This window comes from Dasypus novemcinctus, chromosome 28 (genome assembly GCF_030445035.2).
Source record: "Dasypus novemcinctus isolate mDasNov1 chromosome 28, mDasNov1.1.hap2, whole genome shotgun sequence".
NCBI classification, from domain to species: Eukaryota; Metazoa; Chordata; class Mammalia; order Cingulata; family Dasypodidae; genus Dasypus; species Dasypus novemcinctus.
In genome coordinates, this window is record NC_080700.1 from 38,929,479 (window position 1) to 38,950,743 (window position 21,265).

Consider the following 21,265-nt stretch of genomic DNA (forward strand, 5'->3'; position numbering starts at 1 on the left):
ATTTCCTTTCAGAAGAGAAAAGGAGGTAATTTATGTGTGAAGGTAGGTTTTGTAATATTACCCATGATTTGCACCTGAGGATTGTAAAGTGATGTTATAAAATATTTATAAAAAGCAGTATGTGTTGAGTTGTGGCTAGAAGGCTTGGAGAAACTACTTTTTTAAAGCACCACATCAAAAAGTATCATTCTGCATCTTTGTATGTTAACACATGTTTACCGTGAAATTAGGTTTCCACTCAATAATATTATGCTATTCTTCATATCACTAGTTGAGGTTTACACACTTATTTTTGGCAGCAATATATTTTTCAAACATAACTTAAGAGAAGAACCCAAATAAAAATAAGCTGCAGAGGTGGGAAGTAGACGTGGCTCAACTGATAGAGCGTCCATCTACCATATGGAGCGTCCAGAGTTCGTTCCCCAGGGCCTCCTGACCCATGTGGTGAGCTGGCCCATGCACAGTGCTGCTGCATGCAAGGAGTGCCCTGCCACACAAGGACACCTCTGTGTAGGGGAGCCCCAAGCGCAGGGAATGCGCCCCCCAAGGAGAGCTGCCCTGCGTGAAAAAAAGCACAGCCCACCCAGGAATGGTACCGCACACACGGAGAGCTGACGCAGCAAGATGACGCAACAAAAAAGATGCAGTTTCCCAGTGCCACCTGATAATGCGAGCAGACGCAGAAGAACACACAGCAAATGGACACAGAGAGCAGACAACAGGGGGGAAGGGGAGAGAAATAAAAACAAATCTTTAAAAAAATAAAATAAAATAAGCTGCTGAGCTTAGCTAAAGTCAGGGCCCCAGAAAACTCTCTGGCCTTCCCCTAAGGCTTCAGGACAGGGTCCAAAAAATACCCATCTGGGTGAAGAATTTAAGTGGGCACTGCTTAGAGTTAAGATTGACTTCAGAAAAGTCATTTCAAGTTGGTCATTTCATTCACAAGTGGCATTTTCCCCACAGGAAAGGGACTACCTGCCAACTGATGCCTCCAAAGCTCTCCATTTCATGATGCAGCTAATCCCAAGCCCCCCTCCCCTACACTCTGCTCTTACCCTTTACTAAATACCCAACAAGTCACTCACTCCAAGCCTCTCCTGTCCCTCAGTTTGGACACCCACATCCTTCTTGTCATTCATTTAGGGGTTGATAGAAAAGCAGCTGGTCCGAGTTCAATTATACTAATATGTGAGTGGCTGCTAGTTCCTTTAACCTCGCCAGAGATATTTTAAAGGGAAGACATTTCCGAATGCCAGTAAATCTCCAGTTGGCTGAATTTCAGGCAGTGCAGCAAAGTAAACAATTCCAGCAGTGTGAGAGAAGGTATTTTGGGGTAAGGGATACCTGCTCTGTCTAAAAATATCCCACTGATGTAATTTTATTTTCCGCAGGCTTCTCCAGCGCCTCCATTACTAATCCATAAAATCCCAAAATGCCTCGACGGCTTATTTTTTTTTTTTAACAATAGCTCCCATGGTGGCTCTGGCCATGGCTGTCACTTGTAAATTTGAAAACACCTTAAGCACTCCCTTCATTAGCTTCACATAGGACGCAAAACAAAAGCATTCCAATTTCATGTGACTTAAGAATAAGAAAAATATACAACTATATTTAAAACACTTAAATTAACAAGTAGTACTTTTCCATTCTAACAAAGTATCATACATTCAGTTTAAACAAGAGTTAATATCCAGACACGTTTCCAAAATACCTGATGCTAGTTGAAAATTAGTGACCAAGAGGCTTTCCAAGATATATCTAATTAGCAAGACATGTAACAATTTTGAAGAACTGTATGTTCTTTTCTGGAAGGCAGACATTGAGCAGGTCCAAATGTGAACTGACGTATCGCTCATAAATCTGAATATTGTTGTTTTATTTTTCTGAAAGATACTTTGGCTAACAGCAAATTTTATAGCTTTTTTTCCCCTTAAAGATAATAATATATAACGACGACGACAACACCCCTCGCAAATAACAACAAACTTCTCTGCGTGTGATAATCTGTATCTAACTGTGATTCGGTATTCATTGACCTATACAGTACGGAGATTCTTTTTTTATGAAAAGGGGATAAACCAAATGTAGAAACAGACCTACACTTACACCTCCGCTGTGAAAGAGCATTAGACGCTTCCCACTGATGATTTCAAAGTCAAAGCTGCTACACTTACAAATAGGGGACATAGCTTCAGAAATCAAAACATCTTCTCCACCGGCTTTTTCCAGGTGAAGACACTGGACCACGAACCAACGCATCTTCATGTCAACAGAACGGGCAGCCATTTTCAGTCCCCCCCGCCAAAAGCCAACTGTGCCACCCGCTCCTCGTGAGAACCGCACACTCCAGCTCACGGTGGCCCACGACTGCCACCCAAAGGGCCTCGCTCACAGAGGGACACTGCCTCCCACACTGGTGAAGCAAAAGGAGCAGGCTCTCCATGCTATCCTCCTTCCGCCGCCACCTGTGATTCTCGGACCGGGTCCCACCCGATGCCTTCAAACTGAAATTACAGAAGGTCGCTACATAATACTGTGTATGAACGTCAGAAGAGGTCGTCGCCTGAGGAGCCAAGGCACTTGGGAGCGGGGGTCAGGGGGAGAGCAGGCCGTGGGCGCCTTCAGTGCGTCAACAGTTTGAGCCGCGTGAGCCAGCTGACCAGGAGCGACGGCTCGGTGGAGGAGGGCTTGGCGGCGGAGGAAGAGGCAGGCTTCTTTCTCGTCCCTTCCTCCTGGAACGGAATGGTGGCACTGCTGTGCAGATCGGAATTGAGGTAGCCCCTGCTCCCCCGGATGTAGTCTGCCCCCCGGACCAGGTGCCGCTCGGCCGCCGGCCTGGAGAGGCGGTAGGCGGGAGAGGAGCTCTCTTCCACGATGGGAGGGATCCTCTCGTTGCTGAAATACCGGCACAGGGCGTCCTCACCTGTTTTCAGACAAAACCAAGGACTTGGTTAAATAACGCTTGTGGCGGTTTGATATCATTGATGAGTTCCAAAAAGAAATACCAGTTAGGTTTCTAAACCGGTCTGTTCCTCTGGGCGAGAGGCACCCTTAGATGGTATTGACTCTTCCTTGATTTAAGTATGCTTAGAGGGAAGCGGACTTGGCCCAGTGGTTAGGGCGTCCATCTACCACATGGGAGGTCCCCGGTTCAAACCCGGGCCTCCTTGACCGGTGTGCAGCTGGCCCATGTGCAGTGCTGATGTGCGCAAGGAATGCGCCCCGTAAGGAGAGCCGTCCAGCGTGAAAGAAATTGGGGCCACACACACAGAGAGTTGACGCAGCAAGGTGACACAACAAAAAGAAACAGATTCCCGTGCCACTGACAACAACAGAAGCAGAAAAAGAACATGCAGCAAATGGACACAGAGAACAGACAACTGGGGTGGTGGGGAAGGGGAGAGAAATAAATAAAATAAATCTTTTTAAAAAATTTATGATTAGAGCTTTGATTGGGACGCCTCAAGGAGGAGGTCGAGTCCCCGGCCCCTTGGTGGGCAGGGACTCAAAGAGAAAATGACAAGGCAGAGGAGACAGCTAGAGTTTTGGTCCTAGAGCCCGGGAAGCAAGCGCAGAGAAGCAGATATGTGAGGAAAGAGAGAACATGGCAGAGGCCCTGGGAGAAGACATGAGCCGTCTGCCTGAGAGTCTACAGCTGGCCTTGTAGAGCAAGCAGAGCAGCTGAGCCCAGAGAGAAACAAGCCCAGGAGAGAGACAAGGTTTGTCCCAGCCTATAGCTGAGATCAGAAGAAGCTTGGAGCACGGAGCCTTAAGAGGGAAGAGGAAGGCTGAACCCTCGCAGACATCGCCCACCATCTTGCGTCAACATGTGGCAACAGACTTTGGGTGAGGAAGTACCTCTTATGGGACCTTGAGTTGGACTCTTTAGGGCCTTGTGAGTGTAAGCTTCTACCCCAAATAAATACCCTTTAGAAAAGCCAACAGAGTTCTGGTGTTTGCACCAGCACCCCTTGGGCTAATATAACCTCTGTCGCACGGTGCTGTTGAGAAGGCTCTGCCCTCTGCCTGCTTGGAGAGCGGGTACCAGGCCCTGCTCCCCTCTCCCGGCCACCCTACGAGACCCACACATGGCCATCCCACGCCCGAGGGATTAGAAATCAGAAACGGAAGAGGCCCACCTTGCTTGAGGCTGCTTTAGAGGGTACCCGGGGAGAAAAAGAGACCCAGAGCCCACACTTCTCTACTAGTATATTTTCATTATTTCACTTGCAATCATAAAAGTAAAGAGAGGGGAAGTAGACATGGCTCAACTGATAAGAGCGTCCACCTACCACATGGGAGGTCTAGGGTTCAAACCCAGGGCCTGCACAGTGCTGCCATGTGCAAGGAGTGCCGTGCCACGCAGGGGTGTCCCCCGCATAGGGGAGCCCCACGTGCAAGGAGTGCACCCTGCAAGGAGAGCCGCCCCATATGAAAAAAGCACAGCCTGCCCAGGAGTGGCACCACATACACGGAGAGCTGACGCAGCAAGATGACGCAACAAAAAAAGAGACGCAGTTTCCCAGTGCAGCCAGATAAGAACACACAGCAAACGGACACTGACAGCAGACAACGGGATGGGGATTGGGGGGGGGGGGGGGGGGAAGGAAGGGGAAATAAATAAATAAATCTTAAAAAAAAAAAGCAAAGGGAGAAGGCCCTATAATTGCACCTCCCACTCTAAGAACATTTTAGAATTGTGGGGGGGGAGGGTGTAATATCTGATTATCACACTGAATGAAAGGCAGGCACGATGCACCCTTAACTGATGGGGTTCAAGGATCTTAGTGTCCCGAAGCTTGGGACACTTCTGAATAAGGACGACTTACCCTACCCTAAATGCCACAGAACCCTGTTCTGAGGGTGGGTGTTTAAGAGAATGAATCAAAACTTACCCACAGAATGTAGCATTCTTATTTTAGTAAATGTTTTGTTATTAAGGAAGTTGTAGGTTTACAGAATTATCATTCCCATATCCCACTCTATTATTAAGAGCTTTCATTAGAGAAGTACATTTGTTATCACTGATGAAAGCACATTTTTGTAATTGCACTACTAGCTAGAGTCCGTGGTTTACCTTAGGGTCCCCCTGTTTTGTACTGTTGCATTCTTTTGACCAAGAAACTCCATGCCTAAAAAACTAGAACTCCATGCAGAGATCCATGTCCACAGATGCTTCCTGAAGCATTATTTAGAACTCAGGAAACATAGAAATAACTTGAATGTCCAAAAGTAGCAGACTGAATAAACAGGAGCTCTAGCCATAGATGAAACGCTAATATTTTTTAAATATTGCAGAAAAATGTGGCATATCATTAAATAATGTTTACTGCACACAGTGTGACTGAGCATCCACTACCTCCATTTTATACAGCTGCCTAAGTAAACATATGAATGATGGGTAGATACACAAAATCATTTCACAGTGATTACGTCCTCATTGGGGAAGCAGATCACAGGTGAACTGTATTTTCTTGCACCTTCTAGATGTTTGACAATGTACTAGTTTTGTTTTTGTCATCAAAGGAGGAAGGTACTTTTAAAAATTGCCAATTGTGGGAAGCGGATTTGGCTCAACGGATAAAGTGTCTGCCTACCATATGGGAGGTCCAGGGTTCAAACCCCGGGCCTCCTTGACCGGTGTGGAGCTGGCCCACGCGCAGTGCTGATGCACGCAAGGAGTGCCGTGCCACGTAGGGGTGTCCGCCATGTAGGGGGGCCCCATGTGCAAGGAGTGCACCCCACAAGGAGAGCTGCCCCGTGCAATAAAGCAAGCACAGCCCGCCCAGGAGTGGCGCCGACACGGACAGCTGATGCAGCAAGATGATGCAATAAAAAGAGACACAGACTCACAGCGCTGCTGACAAAGCAGGCGGACAAAGAAGAACACACAGTGAATGGACACAGAGAGCAGACAACAGGGCGAGGGAGTGAAGGGGAGAGAAATTTTTAAAAAAAATAAAATAAAATTGCCAACTGTCACTAGGCCACATTGCGTGATTCCCTTTCTGTGAAATGTTCAGAACAGGTAAATCCAAAGAGACAGAAAGTAGATTCGTGGTTGTCAGGGCGTGAAGGAACGGATGTACGGGCAGTGACTGGCAATGAGCGTGGACTTTCTTTTGGGGGTGATGAAATGTCTGGAATTCAACAGTGGGTGATGGCTGCACAAATCTGTGAATGTACTAAAACCCACCAAGCTGTGCGCTTGAAAAGGCCAAAACTTACAGCAGGTGAATTTGATCTCAATGCAGCAGCTATACCTTTTTCTTTTAAAAAAAGATGCCCATTGTGCAGATATCTTTCATTCTGAAACAATCATACAAGAAAAATGTGGAAAGGGGGAGGGAAGGAGGGTCAGGCGTTTTTCCATTTCCTAATTTCACACTCCCCAGCCCCATCTCTCAACAGTAAAGGAAATAAAAATGGTCAATCAGGGCTAAGGGATGGCGACGAAGTTGTTAACATTTCTAAGTCTCAACAAAGGACAGTCCTGCCACCTGCTGTCTGCTCCACAGACTTCCCGAAACCAGCTGAGGACACCTACAGCTGCGGGCCTCTCCTGGTTTTATCACACCCCCCATAACCCATAGCGTCATCAATCCAGGTGATACCTATACCAAGGTGCAAATGTCACCCTTTTTTCTTTCTCCTTTTCCTATCTAAGGCCTAGTGTACTTTAACTTCTCACCTGCTCTTTGCTTCAACACTGCAAAAAAATTGTTCTCACACCCTGCCAGAATTGATAATCAAATGTGATAGTGTAAACATAAGACTATTTTAAAACATTTCCCTTGAGACTCGTGTAAAAAATAACCAGTAACTTTGGTTACAGAACAAAGTAAACACAAATTTCTTCTCAAAGAGAAATTATTCTCTATCATGAGAAGGATCTGGAAAAAAAAAATACTGTGATTTTTCATCAAAAGTCAAATAGACTGGGAAGCAGATGTGGCTCAACTGATAAGAGTATCCGCCTATCACATGGGAGGTCCAGGGTTCGAACCCAGGGCCTCCTGGCCCGTGTGGTGAGCTGGCCCACACATAGTGCCCAAGGAGTGCTGTGCCACGCAGGGGTGTCCCTCGCATAGGGGAGCCCTAGGCGCAAGGAGTGCACCCTGCATTGAGCTGCCCTGAGCAAAAAAAAAAAAGCACAGCCCACTGAGAAGTAGCGCTGCACACATGGAGAGCTGATGCAGCAAGCTGGCGCAACAAAGAGAGACACAGATTCCCAGTGCCGCTGAGAATGCAAGCGGACACAGAAGAACACACAGTGAATGGACACAGAGAGCAGACAACGGGGGGCGGGGAGAAGGGGAGAGAAGTAAATAAAATAAATCTTAAAAAATAAAAAATGAAATAGACTAATAACCATAGCCATTAAACCCGGAATGAGATAATGAATGAGATTTACAATCACTGGGATGATACATTCTGCCACTCTAGAAATCACAAGTCAGGGCCTCGGAGCAGCTAAGTTTTCTATCTGGCGGTGGCGGCGCGTTCGGGAGTGGGGCTGAGACCAGCGGTGGGTCTTGGGTTGGTCTACTTGGTGCCTGGGGTTGGCTTCCGTCAAACTCACCTTTCGTCCCATGGCCCCGGGGTCTGGCGAACGGGTCCACGATGCCCATCCAGCTCCCGTCGGCGGGCATGGACAACGGACGCGGCCGGCCTGCGCACGTCGAGGGGGAAGCGACAAGGTTGGCGGTTGGCAAGGTCAAGGGTGCTCGAGAACCCTCCCCTCTATACACCTTAGATCCCACATCACAGCCCTGGCACCGACGAGTTAATTTATTTTAAAATAAGGACGCGCTTTTGCAGCGTCCTATTCCCGCTGGGACGGAGGCATGCTAACCTCGGGCCTGTGTGTCTAAGAGCCGAGCGGCTCCAAGTTCAAGTCCAGGCCCCGACGGCTAAAATAGAAGCATGAGCTCACCAGCCGGACTCGGAGGCGAGGCCGAGAGTTGACTCAACAAGGCTTGGCTCGAGTGCAATGAATGAAGGCCACATACCCAGAATTTCACTGAGGTTGGTGTTTTCCTCAGGCTCCCCTTACCGTCTGCCAAATCCATCCGGCGGCTCAAATAAGGAAGGGGGTGAGGAAAGAGAAGCCAAAATGGCAGAACCCAAAATCCACACTCGGGAGCTTACCATAAGATGGGGTTTTCTCCCTCATTTTTGCGGGCAGGACATTGGTTTCCACCGAGTACCCGGGTAACTGATCCGAGTCGGTGATGGTGAATCTTCGCCTTCGGCTCTCCTGGTCCAAGAAGGAATTCGGGGACTCCGATCCCTTCGGGCCAGGCAGCGGCTGTTTATTTTTACTGAATCCTCCATAAACAAAACTCCCATTCTCATCCCTGGAAGATAAGGTGCAATAATTAAGTGGTAGCAAGTATAACCAGGGGCATGCCATCTCTGGCACATGTAGTTTCAACCTATTTCCACTGGAGGAGAGGAGCATGACTTTTTCAACCCCAGTTGCCCCTCCAATGCATACAGATCACAGTAAATAGGAGTCCATGTCAAGATCCCATTGAATAATAGTAAGTGGAAAAACATACTTTTGAAAAGGTGTTGCTAACTTCCCTGGGCTTAGTCCTAGGATTGAATCTCCTATTTACTAAAAGAATCACAAGTTATGGCATGATCTATCGAGCCATTTTCCTCAGGCCAAAAGAAGGATCTTTCCCGAGATACAGCGAAGACGACTTCTGATGTGTAAGAGAGTCATTCAATTTGAAAATTACGTCCAAAAAATATAAGGCAGACTTCACAGTGACCAATGGGGAGTGTCTATTTTCTGAATGAATTCAAGAAACTGGCACAAGTTGGATCACCAAATCCAACCTAATTCTACCTAAATGTCAGCTTATAATAAAACTTGAAATTAACTTGAGGTTGAGTTCAAGTTACCAGCTGGTTAAATGTTTTTTGAGTTTAGACAATTCCATTCGGTGATCACTGCAAACACTACCAGGCAAAACAGTGAAAAGAGCCGAGGCAAAAGAAATCTAGAGGTTTCTTTTAGAAATCAGCCTTGCCTCTGTGTGGCTTCCACGGGTAGCCTACTGCACGCTCAGTCCCCCACTCATGGGCCTATCTCCTTCTCCATCTTTAAACCTGGTGTAGAACTTCCCCATTCTGGAAGCTTCCATGACTCACCACTTTTTTCTCTGTAACCCACTTGCACTTCTTCTTCCTCAGAAAATAGCTTCCTTAGTGGTGGGTGAGCGTGCATGTGTGAGTGTGCATGCAAGCATGTGTGTGCATGGAAGTGTGCATGTGTGAGTGCATGTGGGTGAGCAAGCATGTGTGTGTGTGCATGTGGGTAAGCATGCAAGCATGTGAGCATGTGTGTGCATGTGTGAGTGTGCATGTGGGTGAGCATGTGAGTGTACATGCGTGTAAGCATGCGAGTGTAAGGGTGAATTTTATGTGAGCGTGCATGTATGTGAGTGTGCATGCATGTGAGCCTGCATGTAAGCATGTGTTGCATATGTGTAAGTGTGCATGTGGGTGAGCGTGTGTGTGCGCATGTAAGGGTGCATGTGTGTGAGCATGCATGTGTGCAAGGGTGCATGCGTGTGGGTGGGCATGCATGCACGTAAGCACGTGTGTGAGTGTGCATGTGTGGGCATGCATGTGAGCATGTGTTGCGTGTAAGGGTGCACTGTGTGAGCATGCATATGTGTAAGAGTGCATGTGAGTGTGCATGTGTGTGTGCATGTGAGTGAGCCTGAATGTGAGTGTGCATGCTAGTATATAAGCACATGTGGTGAGCTGAATGACATTCCCAAGAAAAAACATGTTCCTGATCATCCCTGTGGGTGTGCACCCATTGTAGAGGACCTCTGGAAGTTATTTTTAATTAAGGTGCAGCAGAGGCTGGCTTTAATCTTATTACTAGAGGCTTTATGAAGAGAAAGCCACTGCAGGAGCAGCTGGAAGTCAAGGGATCCCAGAGAGAAAGGAGAAAATACCACCATATGTATTGCCACATGCGGGAAAAGCCAAGGACCCTGGGGTCGCCAACAGCAGCCCCAGAACGCCAAGGACAAGTAACAAAGTAAAGATGGACCACCACCACACCAAGGAATGGAGAGAGTCTAGAAGTGCAAGCAGGAGAGTCCCATCCATCAGCGGTATGGAATCAAAGCCCCCTCTCAATTAGAGGGGGGAGTGGGCATCACCATCACAGAATCCTCAGGACTGGGGAATAAAATAAGGACTAGAGTGGATTTACTGGTAATCTACTATAGACTTAGTGTGTTTCTAGCAATGGAAGAGATTATATCCTTGATATGGAGACAGTGGCCATGGGAGTTGCTGGAGGCAGGGAGAGGGAAAAAGGTGTAATACGGGGGCATTTTCGGGACTTGGAATCGTCCTGAAAGAGAATGCAGGGACAGATACAGGACATTATATATCCCGCCATAACCTACAGAATGAGTGGGAAAGAGTATAAACTACAACATAAACTATAATCCACGCTGATCCTTTCTCTTAACAGCAAGTGTCAGCTCCAGCCCCCCTGCTCTGCAGTTCAGTAGACCCTCCGGGCACGGAGACGGACCCCCAGGGTGGGGGTTCACCTACCGCGGGGAGTAGGGGACGGCTGGGGGGGGTGGGATGTACAGGTCCAGGATGGCGGGCTTCTCCTTCTTCAGCGAGGCGTCCATCGTGCTCTCGGGGGACTGGGTCGTCGTGGGTGGGGGAGAGGTCTGAAAAAAGAGCATTGCAGCCGTGCAAACCGCATTAGGGCAGTGAAGACGACCCGGCAGTTCTACGGGGCCCATCGCGCCCTTCCCCAACCCAACCCCAGCCTGTGGAAAGAGGGGCCAAGGTCACCTGTGGGCTCAGGGCTATTGGCAACACTGGACAGGCAAGCCGCTTTGAGACACTGGGAATGCGCTGAGTTTTTGAAAGTTCGGGTGTGCAGTGATGAAAAGCAGAGTCTTGGGCCCCAGAATATAGCCTGGCTAGCGTCCTAGCTCTGGGCAGATTACATACACGCCTGGGCCTCAGTTTCCTTCCCTGCACGACAGTCGCATTAACCGTCCCCATCTCTTATGGTTGCACTGAGGATGAAATGATTTCGAACTCCCAAACAAAGTGACTCCTAAGTAGGGGTGTGCCTCAGAAATCTGACTTGTCTGATGGTGGCTTTTTTTTTTTAAAGATTCTGGAAACTTTTTTTCTTTTCTAAGATTTATTTTTTATTCCCCCGTCCCCCCTCACTCCAGTTGTCTGCTCTCTGTGTCCATTCACTGTGTGTTCTTCTGTGACCGCTTCTATCCTTATCAGCGGCACCCGGAATCTGTGTTTCTTTTTGTTGCATCATCTTGTTGTGTCAGCTCTCCGTGTGTGCGGCGCCATTCCTGGGCAGGCTGCACTTTCTTTTGCGCTGGGCAGCTCTCCCTATAGGGCACACTCCTTGTGCGTGGAGCTCCCCTGGGGGGACATCCCTGCGTGGCTCAGCACTCCTTGCGTGCATCAGCACTGCGCATGGGCCAGCTCCACACGGGTCAAGGAGGCCCGGGGTTTGAACCGTGGACCTCCCATGCGATAGGTGGATGCCCTATCCACTGGGCCAAGTCCACTTCCCTGATGGTGGCTTTTAGTAGCTGTGTACCCCAGGGCAAATTACTCATTTCCTCTGAGACTCATCGGTAAAAGGGGAATAAATAAAGCTAAGAATTGTCCCAACACAGGGAAGCAGCAGGAAGCAAATAAGAGGTAAAGGACGAAGGAAATGCCTGATATTTGGTAAGTCCACAACCCCCTACCATTCAGTCGACCTCATAGACAGACACAAACAAGTCAATTTAAAGAATTTTAAATCCATGCAGCCTAATTTTAATTATGGAATTGGTCCCAAGGGGTCTCTTCAAAAAAAAAAAAAAACTTAGCATTTTTTTTTTTAAGTTTTTCTGGTTGTTAAAGGAACAGCAAGAGAAGGCACTCAAATAAGGTACGGCCCGAAAATCATGCTAGGGCCTGGCTGGATATAATAAGGTGCCTTTAGGGAACAGAGGTGGCTCAAGCGATTAGGCTCCATGTGGGAGGCCCCGGGTTTGGTTTCTGGTGCCTCCTTAAAAAAAAGAAGAGCCGACAGCGAGGGGGGCGTTTAAATAAATAAATTAAAATATTTAAAAAATAAACATAGCACAAGCTACCGGAATTGAAAATAAATTTAAATAAAAATTAAAATTAAAAAAGGTACTTTTAAATTCCTCTCTAGCCAGGGTTGTTCCAGAAAACCGAGCCTGAGCTGGATTCTAAGATTTGGACAGACTGGAAAAGGAGGGTGCTGGAAGGGGCCGCCGGGAGGTGCATGGAAGGCACCGAGGCAGAACAGGCACATTGCCTTCTGTCTCCCCACGTGTGAGCCCCGGACCTTGGACTTGAGCCGCTCACTCCTAACCTGCCCTTCCGCTTAACAGGTAACCGATCTGCACCTCGGCGTCACAATCTCGGATTGTGTCTGAAAACACAGGGCCTGGAGCCAAGCCCTCAGAACCTTAGAAGCAAAAGTAAACTGGGGAATTTCCACGGAGGAGCCACTCCCTGAACACCCCAAGTAACAGTCAGTTCCGGATCAATAAAGCTCACTTCTTGGGACTGTGGTCCAAAAATGTGGGGACGGCTACTGGGTTCAGGGGCAGGACACGTTCACTGTGTTGAAAGGAATTAAGGCAGCTCATGCTCAGGAGACGGGGTGCCCAGGAATAAAAACTCGAGAGGAAGCAGATGTGGTTCAACTGATAGAGCGTCCGCCTACCACATTGGAGGTCCAGGGTTCAAACCCCGGGCCTCCTTGACCCGTGTGGAGCTGGCCCATGTGCAGTGCTGATGTGCGCAAGGAGTGCCCTGCCACGCAGGGGTGTCCTCCCCCCCGCCAGGGGGGCTCCACGCACAAGGAGTGCGCCCCATAAGGAGGGCTGCCCCGCACCAAAAAAGCGCAGTCTGCCCAGGAGTGGGACTGCAAACGTGGACAGCTGACACAGCAAGATGATGCAACAAAAAGAGACACAGATTCCCAATGCCATATGATAAGAATGCAAGCGGACACAGAAGAACACACTGTGAATGGACACAGAGAGCAGACAACAGGGGGAGAGGGGGAGCACGGAATAAAAAAATAATAATAAAAAATCTTTGAAAAAAAAAGAACACTCGAGAAAACAGAGAGAAGAAAAACAGAGAGGAGAAAGTCTACAAAGATTTCTACAAAGAATACTGATGCACCAAGCCGAGGAGGGACCCTGTGGCCCAGGTGGCACATTCTCAAAATATCTGGGACACAGGGGAGAAGGCTGGGTAGCTGAGCTGGGAAAGGGCCTCTGCAAGCTCCCAGCATCTCCATCCTCCACCATCGCCTCTTCCTCAAACCACACAGGTGGTGGAACCTGGCAGGATGACAAGTGGGAAAAACTCCCTTCTTAAGCGAATTTCCGGAAGTCGAGAGACTTAGAACTTTTCACCAGTCCTCTATCGTCTCAAGCAGTGATGCACAAAATAGCCATCATCTCGCCTGCCAAATGGCTCTTTCCTGATTTGGCAACATCTGTCCCTGATCTCCCCATCGAGGCTCTCTGTCACAGTGGACATCTCCCTTGCCTTGCATTGCTCGTCTTAATTGCCCCTTACCCCACATCCTTTTCTAATTAGTCACACTCATCATTAGGAAATGGAGGCTGAGAGAAAGAAAACATGCTGAGGCCTCCCAGCTCATCGGTGCAGAGCTGAGCTTTGAACTCGAGGGGTTCAGCTCCCCATCAACCCCCTGGCCACAATGCTGGGCTGCTCCAGGATCCTCTTCTGAGTTTCTTCAAAATGGCCTCTTGCATTTGTCTTACTTTTAATTGCTTCTGTCACCCGTTTTGCCCAGAACTACATCACCCCACATCTAGACTCGGTGCTTTCCTTTTTTTTTTTTTTTTTTTTAAGATTTATTTCTCTCCCCTTCCTCCCCCCTGCCCCATTGTCTGCTGTCTGTGTCCATTCGCTGTGTGTTCTTATCCGGCAGCACTGGGAAACTGCATCTCTTTTTGTTGCATCATCTTGCTGCATCAGCTCTCCGTGTGTGCGTCGCCACTCCTGGGCAGGTTGTGCTTTTTTCATGCGGGGCGGCTCTCCTTCCAGGGTGCACTCCTTGCGTGTGGGGCACCCCTGCGTGGCACGGCACTCCTTGTGTGTTGCAGCACTGCGCCTGGGCCAGCTCACCACATGGGCCAAGAGGCCCTGGGGATCGAACCCCAGACACTCCATATGGTAGATGGACGCTCTATCAGTTGAGCCACGTCTGCTTCCCTAGGTGTTTTCCTTGTGTTTAGATAATTATGTAAAAACACAGTCCCCAGTTACCTGTAGGATTAGCCCATGCTCCTTAGCTTCGCATGCCAGGCCTGCCGTGTGCCCTCTCGGCCTGCCAGTCTGACCTGATCCTCTCACCCCATCCTCCGGGCACTCTGAAAGGCTCATTCCCTGAAGCTGGACCCCAATGCCTGCCTGATAAAGCTGGTAAAGCTCACAGCCTCAACAAGTCCTCGGTCGACAGAACTGCCTCTTCTGATTCCAACCACCCAGGGCCCAGAGCCTTGCTACACGGGTTGGAGGCTGGTCTCCCAACCTGGTTATGCCTGGAGCCCTCACATGTGTAAAAGGCCACAGCTTGACTTGACCAGAGAGGCCCACGCTTGCTGCCTCTCTCCCTTTGTGACAAGTTGTACCTGCTGCACATGCTTTCCAGACATCCCTTCCAGGACAATCTCTTCCTCGGGGTCGGCTTCCGGGAAGCCTGATCCAAGACCCTGGCTTCCTTGAGGCCATTCCGTCCTCGGTCTGGGGACGAGGGTGTTTAAAGAGGGCCATTCACCTCCTCCATGTTGGGCATCTCCCGTCTGCCTGTTAAACCTCCCCCTGGAATTCTGCACATTGTGTGCAATTGTTCTGTAAGCGCTTCACTTCTCTAATAATAAAAAAATCACACACACACAAACCCACCTGCCCCTCTGGGCTCCAAGGTGCTCCCCCATCCTAGCAGAGGTCTGTTCACCTGCTCAGGCCACACCTGCCTCTCCCTTTGGGGAACACAACATTCCTCTTGTGCACCAGTTACCAGGTAGAGCTGGCATAGCATAGGCCCTCCAGAAACTAGCTATGATGAATTAAGCACCGCTATTAGGTTAGCGTGTACTTCGAAGTCCAAAAAATAATTAACGCTGCTGCACCATGGACCAGGGGATGCAAACAGCAGCAGCTGGGGTGGGATCAATCTGCTCAGCTGTTACGTAAGAAGTGACTGTCTCTATGTGTCCCTCCTTGCTCCAGCCTCTCTGATTACTTATTTTCAAACCCCTTCCATAACAGGCACATGCAGACCACTTCCAGGGCCCTGTGCTTGTCCACGTCGATGGCTACAGACTACTGCTCTCTCTGGTTGAAGATGCACAACAAAATCAGCTTCAGTTACAAGTACAGTTTCATCTCAATGTTTTAAAAGGGTATTAAAATGTCTTAGTTTTCTTTCAGGGTTAGGAAATACATGCTAAGCAGCAATGGCCTATAAAGGCAGGTGAGGGGGTTGGTAGGGATGGGCTACCCAGGTGAAGGCAAGAAGGGATGTATTGTTAGTACAGGTTTTAAATAATAAAACCCATCGGCGTAGGTTGGCTTTGCATTTTCACCATACGCTGGCAAATCTAAACAGTGTCAGGAAAAAAACACTTCTTTCCACTGGGTGCATAGGGTCCCCCACCCAACCCCTGCCCTGGGAAACCACCGCTAAGGGCCTGGTTCCATGTGGACTCTCGAAGATGAGCGTCCAAACCATACACATTTGCAGGAGAGGGAAAGGACGAGCGTGAACTTTGTGCAAGGATGGAAATGTCTGGCTCTGTGCTCTCCAATATGGCGGCCGCTGGCCACACATGGCTACTGAGCACCTGAAATGCGGCTGCAGGGACTGGGGTACTGAATTTTTCATTTAATTTAATTTAAATTTAAATAGTCACATGTGTCTAGTGGCTACCACGTTATTCAGTATAGACCAAGAATTTATATTTCTGTATACACAGGGTTATAGGATACTTATACCCACATAAACAATAAACGCCTGATACGAATCACCTTCAAATTTCAATCTTTCACTTGTATCGTTGATACAAAGGCACTGGCCACTAGAGGTTCTGAGGGGAGGGATAGGGGAAGAAAAGGTGCAACATGGGGCATTTTGGGGACACTGGAATTGTCTGGCATGGCATTGCAACGGCCAATACGGGCAATTATACATTTTGTCAAAACCCATAAAATTGTGCAGAGCAAAGTGTAAACCATAATGTAAACTATAGGCCACGGTTAGTAGCAATGCTTCAATCCGTGTTCATCCACTGTAACACAGACACCATCCACATGTAGAATGTTATTAATAGGGAGAATGGGAGAGGGGGAGGGCATTGGGTAAATGGGAGTCCCCTACATTTTCGATTTATGTAATCTAAAGCTGCTGTAAAAATAATAACAATAAAAGATCACAATGAAAAAAAAAGGAAACTGGAAAAAAAATCTTTCATCTTTCTTTGTAGAGACAAATCAGATGTTGGACATCGTCTGTGTGCTATGCCGGAGGAAAGCTGAGCACTAAGAACAGATACCTGCACAAGTGGCGGCTTCCACCGGAGGTTTTTCAGAGGAGCAGGAGTAAAGTTGAAAGAGCCCGTGGGGCGCTTCTTCAGCAGCAGCACAACTCCCATGGGATTCTCTCTCAATTTTCTCACCAGATTTTTTAACTGCCATCCCACCTTTAAAGGAAAAATAAAATGAGGCAGGACGACGTACTCAGGAATAATTAAAAATCAGAAGTCTATGAATTTACTTCAAGGAAATCAGGGCTGTAAACGATCAGGTGGATAAATCGGTTCACTGGAGCACTACTCAAGATAGTGGAAAGCTGGATATAAATTGCAAATTTTAAAGATGCAAACAAAATGGCTTTGGATTTAAGTAAAACGACTAGAGGGAGACCTGAGTCTCAAGAAACCAACTCACCACGGTTTGCCGATTAACTTGAATAACTTCATCGCCAGCATGAATCTTCTGAGATTTGTCTGCAGGAGACTATATTTGGAGACATAAACAAAGACACCTACCTTAATTTATTTAAGCTTTCTATTTCTTTTTGTTTCTGCTTCCTCTTCCTTTATTCTTTTGCAGACAACCAGTAACGGAAAATAAAATTTTCTCAGGAAAAATGAAACAGTGCACTTGAGAACCCAAGACTACACGGTCTACAGAACTTGGCATTGGAATCCTTGCACTGACTAGTGGTCAGCTATAATTGATAATCTGTCGGTGAGAACAGTGGGGTGCATCTAACCTAGAGGGGAGTCTAAACATACTGCCGAGAATGATAAGCTGATAAAAGCCACTGGTTCATCTAAAAACTACTTTACTTACATCACTATTAAAAGTAATCTCATAAAAGCGAATCATGTGTTTGAATGTGAAAAGATCGCCTTTGTAACTGTGACATCCTATTTTCTTATCTTTCAAATTTTTTATTTTGGAGATACATATATTTTTATATTTATAAAACACGTAATGTGTCATTTTAATTAGTGGCCATCAATTGCATTTACACTGTTGCAATATCCTCACCATCTATCACCAAATTTTTTCATCTTTGAAAACAAAAGCCTTGCCCCCATTAAGCAATTACTCACTATCACACCTGCCCACTCCCTGGTTATCTCCAATCTACTGTCTCTATGAATTTGCCTATTCTAGATATTTCATATAAGTGGAACCACACATGCTTTGTCCTTTTGTACCTGGCTTCTTTCACTCAACATAATGTCTTCAAGATTCATCCACCTATATATCGGAATTTATCCTTTTTTATGGCTGAATAATATTCCATTGGATGGACCTGCCACATTTTGTTTAGCCATCCATCTGTCAATAGACACTTGGACTATTTCCATCTTTTGGCTACTGTGAACAATGCTATGAATGTTGGTATTTAGTTATCTGCTTGAGTTCCTGCTTTCAATGTTTTGGGGTATAATACCCGGGAGTAGAATTGCCAGGTAATTTCTATGTCAAATTTTTTTAAGAACTGCCAACTGTTTCCCCATTTCCTTTTAAACAATTATTTTTAAAGTGTTTTTTTTCAATTGAATCTTGTTTTTCATGTGAACGCAATGCTATTCAAACATTCAATAACAGCCATTCTAACGCTGTTAGTATAGGTTAGATAGTGGCAATAGGAAATTTTTTCTTTAGAGAAAATGAATTTAAAGTTTTTTCATTTTCATGTTGAATTCAAAATGAATGAGTTTCAGTGCAAAGTCCATACTTTGTTTCCCCAAAGTAATACTTTGCTAAAATAACAATTTGCAAAAGAAAAAAATACATATATGTATACATATAAAGGAATATCATCTATCTTTCAAATATTTTGCCAGTAAGTATTCTCATTCATACAAACAACATAGAACTCTTAAGATTTAGGATATCTCATCTCACCTTTGATCTAAAATTATAGTCAAACCAGAGTATTTTATTTTGTTACATATGTAACTGCCTGAACCTTCAAGCAATTTACAACTATCCAAATAATACAGCACCTTGGAACACAGGGAGGGGGTAACAAGTAAGATTCAGGACATCTTTGCTACATTCTCTCACTCAGCTGCTGTGACAGTCTCAACACGAAGTGAGCAAGCATCACGGAATTGTACAAACATTTCCCTCCACTGACCCCAGGTCAACGCAAGGCACAGGTGACTGCAACAGCTATTTTTAGAAGCATTTAAACTACTGCTGTAACAACGAGCAGGGCCTCACCTGACAGAGTGACATCATACATGCCACAGGGCTTGTCTTGCATCCCTTTCTCCCGGGGCACTTGAAAGACAGTGAATTTATGTCCCTTTGTCCCAGTGTATCCCATGCTTAGCCCCGACTTAAAAGACCTACTTAGCTGAGACGAATCCTAATCGGTACTGTCCCAGTAATTTTCCAGGGCTAAAACACGAAAATCCATTTGCGATAAGCTTCCCTTTATACCCGATTTTGGATATGCCCCGATGTCCTGAATCGACTTCCCTTCCTAAGGTTCCTCTCGCATTCACTTCTCAGATGTCCTAGCAGGTGATTAAGAGTTGCACTTGGCAGACACCGGTAAAGAGTGAGCTTGATACCAAAATTCCCCCTAGGGCAGAGCTCCTGCCTATCTCTACCAGGAGCCGGACCACTGAAAACTGATGCTTGGTCCAGTCTGCCGCAGCAGGGTGCTGACCTGGAGAAGAATGCACCCATTCTTCAGCGGCCCGTTGACTTCCCGCCTGACCTCGGGATGGGGTACAGGAGCGCGGATGGGGTTGCGCCAAGAGTCCTGTTAAGGTCTTGAGTAACATCAAAGAGGAAGTCCGACGGAGAATCACCAGGTCCTGCCAGTGTGACCCTGGAAGGGAGGTGACCTCCAAAGACGGGCACATCCCAGGGGCTTGAGAGTCCGAGACGGGGAAGACGGAAATGGTGCGCCCCGAAATGCAATGGGGTGGTTCCTGTCTGCCCTCCACCCCTCGTGCCAGGCTTCCAGGAGAACATTCTGACTCTGCAGTCACAGAGGCCAGAAAACAGCCCTGGGGCTGGCACTGTCTCCTGGGCACGGGGCATCTTAGGCCCTTGAGAAACATCCCACCCTCATCCTCAAGTCTGAGCAAACACGTTAAATGGACCCAATAACGCAAGTTCAAGGACCAAAGGAAGAAATGACAGTGTCAAAGCTTCTTGACGTCTTAGCCCAGTGCCAAACACATGAAACGGACTCAAGAAGTCGAATGCAAGGTCTGGAGGAGAGGGTGACACTGTCGACGGTTTTCCACCTGTCTCCAGGATGGCTTTGGCACAGTCCTGTATGGAGGTACTGGGAGAACCTACAGCCAGGCGGACCCTGAATTTCTTATCCGCCCTTATGTTTCTGGTAGGAATTCCGGGAAATACGGCATTGCGCTTGACATTTCATGATTCAAACGTAGCTTTGTTTTAGCCTCTCACTCAACTCTCATCCTCCTAAAACATCTTTTTTTAAAGGCAGGAGGGAAGAAATCTGCATGCCTTCTGGTAATAATATTATGGCATTCCACATGCTTATCCAAAATTGAAATTGCTTCAAGAAGACTGATAAGAGCCTGGAGTTGCGTGGGTCTGTTTAAGGCAAAACAATGCAATCACCAAATTGCTAGGTGCAAGACTTCCTCCTTAAAATCAAAGATGATATTCCTCCAAGGAGGATATTTATCATCAGAAGGCGGAATCCATTCAACTCCAGAACGATGTACTCAGCGGAACACGAGTATGTTCTTATCATGGTCCAGTTGAAACATGCCCATGTCCCTGACGGGGTAAAGAATGAATAAAGAATGCTTCTTTTTCTTTAGCATCCTCCCCAGGCTAAGTCAGACTTCTCTGCTGTTTTGTCTATCAGATGCCGCGGTATAAAAAGTCTAGTGGTTCTCTGTGTATTCTCCCTATAGCTCAACTGAGAATACTTAGAAGTTAGAAGTACCACAGCCGTCTACTCAACGTACTTATAATTCACCGACTGCCTTAAGCCATGTCAACTTCTTGCTTCAAAAATCAAGAGTTTGTCCCAAACACTAGGCACGCCATTTCGTGTTATCAAAAGACCTTGCAGATAAAGCTTTCAAAATCAGAAACGTACTTCCCCCAAAAAGATGATCAAAGTAGTTACCAAAATTTCCTCTATTTTTCAGAATTATTTCTTGCTATCTTAGTTGACCAGAGAGTAGATAATTAGACAGATATATGCTTCTTTGTACACAAACCCAGAGAAGCTATTCAATCATTCTTGGCTTCATATCAATGTCATTCAAAAGTTGGCCATATTGTAGGTTGCAAGATGAAAATGTTCAAACAGCTCTACTCACAAATTGAAAATGTTTGAGGGACTGAAGAAAAACCTTACATGTAGCAGAATTTCTAGAAGGCAGTTAACAGTGTACAAGAGTCTCTCATAGTACAACTGGCCCTGCTTTTTCTATCCAAAGGGTTGGGAGGGGGAAAAAAATCTTAATTTCAGTTTCCTGCCAAACATTACAAAATACAACTCTATAAAAAGAATCTGTGTCACGCAAAAATCCCAAAATAGCTAGCTTGTTGACACACACAGATTCCATTAAATTAAAAAAAAAATTTACTGTGCACATATGGTCACCAGTCCCAATTTTTA

The 21,265-nt window shown here is 46.8% G+C and overlaps 1 protein-coding gene across 1 annotated transcript in view; it reads right to left on the bottom strand.

The window, feature by feature from the left end:
- Positions 1-1,585: 1,585 nt before the first annotated feature.
- Positions 1,586-21,265, bottom strand: part of CNKSR3 (CNKSR family member 3) — a 107,228-nt gene continuing 87,548 nt past the window's right edge. The window contains exons 8-13 of the mRNA XM_004477803.5: positions 17,056-17,124; positions 16,662-16,808; positions 10,603-10,727; positions 8,155-8,363; positions 7,586-7,675; positions 1,586-2,926 (exon numbers count right to left, since the gene is read on the bottom strand). Of these exons, the coding sequence (XP_004477860.2) occupies positions 2,625-2,926; positions 7,586-7,675; positions 8,155-8,363; positions 10,603-10,727; positions 16,662-16,808; positions 17,056-17,124 (942 nt within the window). The 3' untranslated portion in view covers positions 1,586-2,624. The remainder of the gene's footprint in view (positions 2,927-7,585; positions 7,676-8,154; positions 8,364-10,602; positions 10,728-16,661; positions 16,809-17,055; positions 17,125-21,265) is intronic.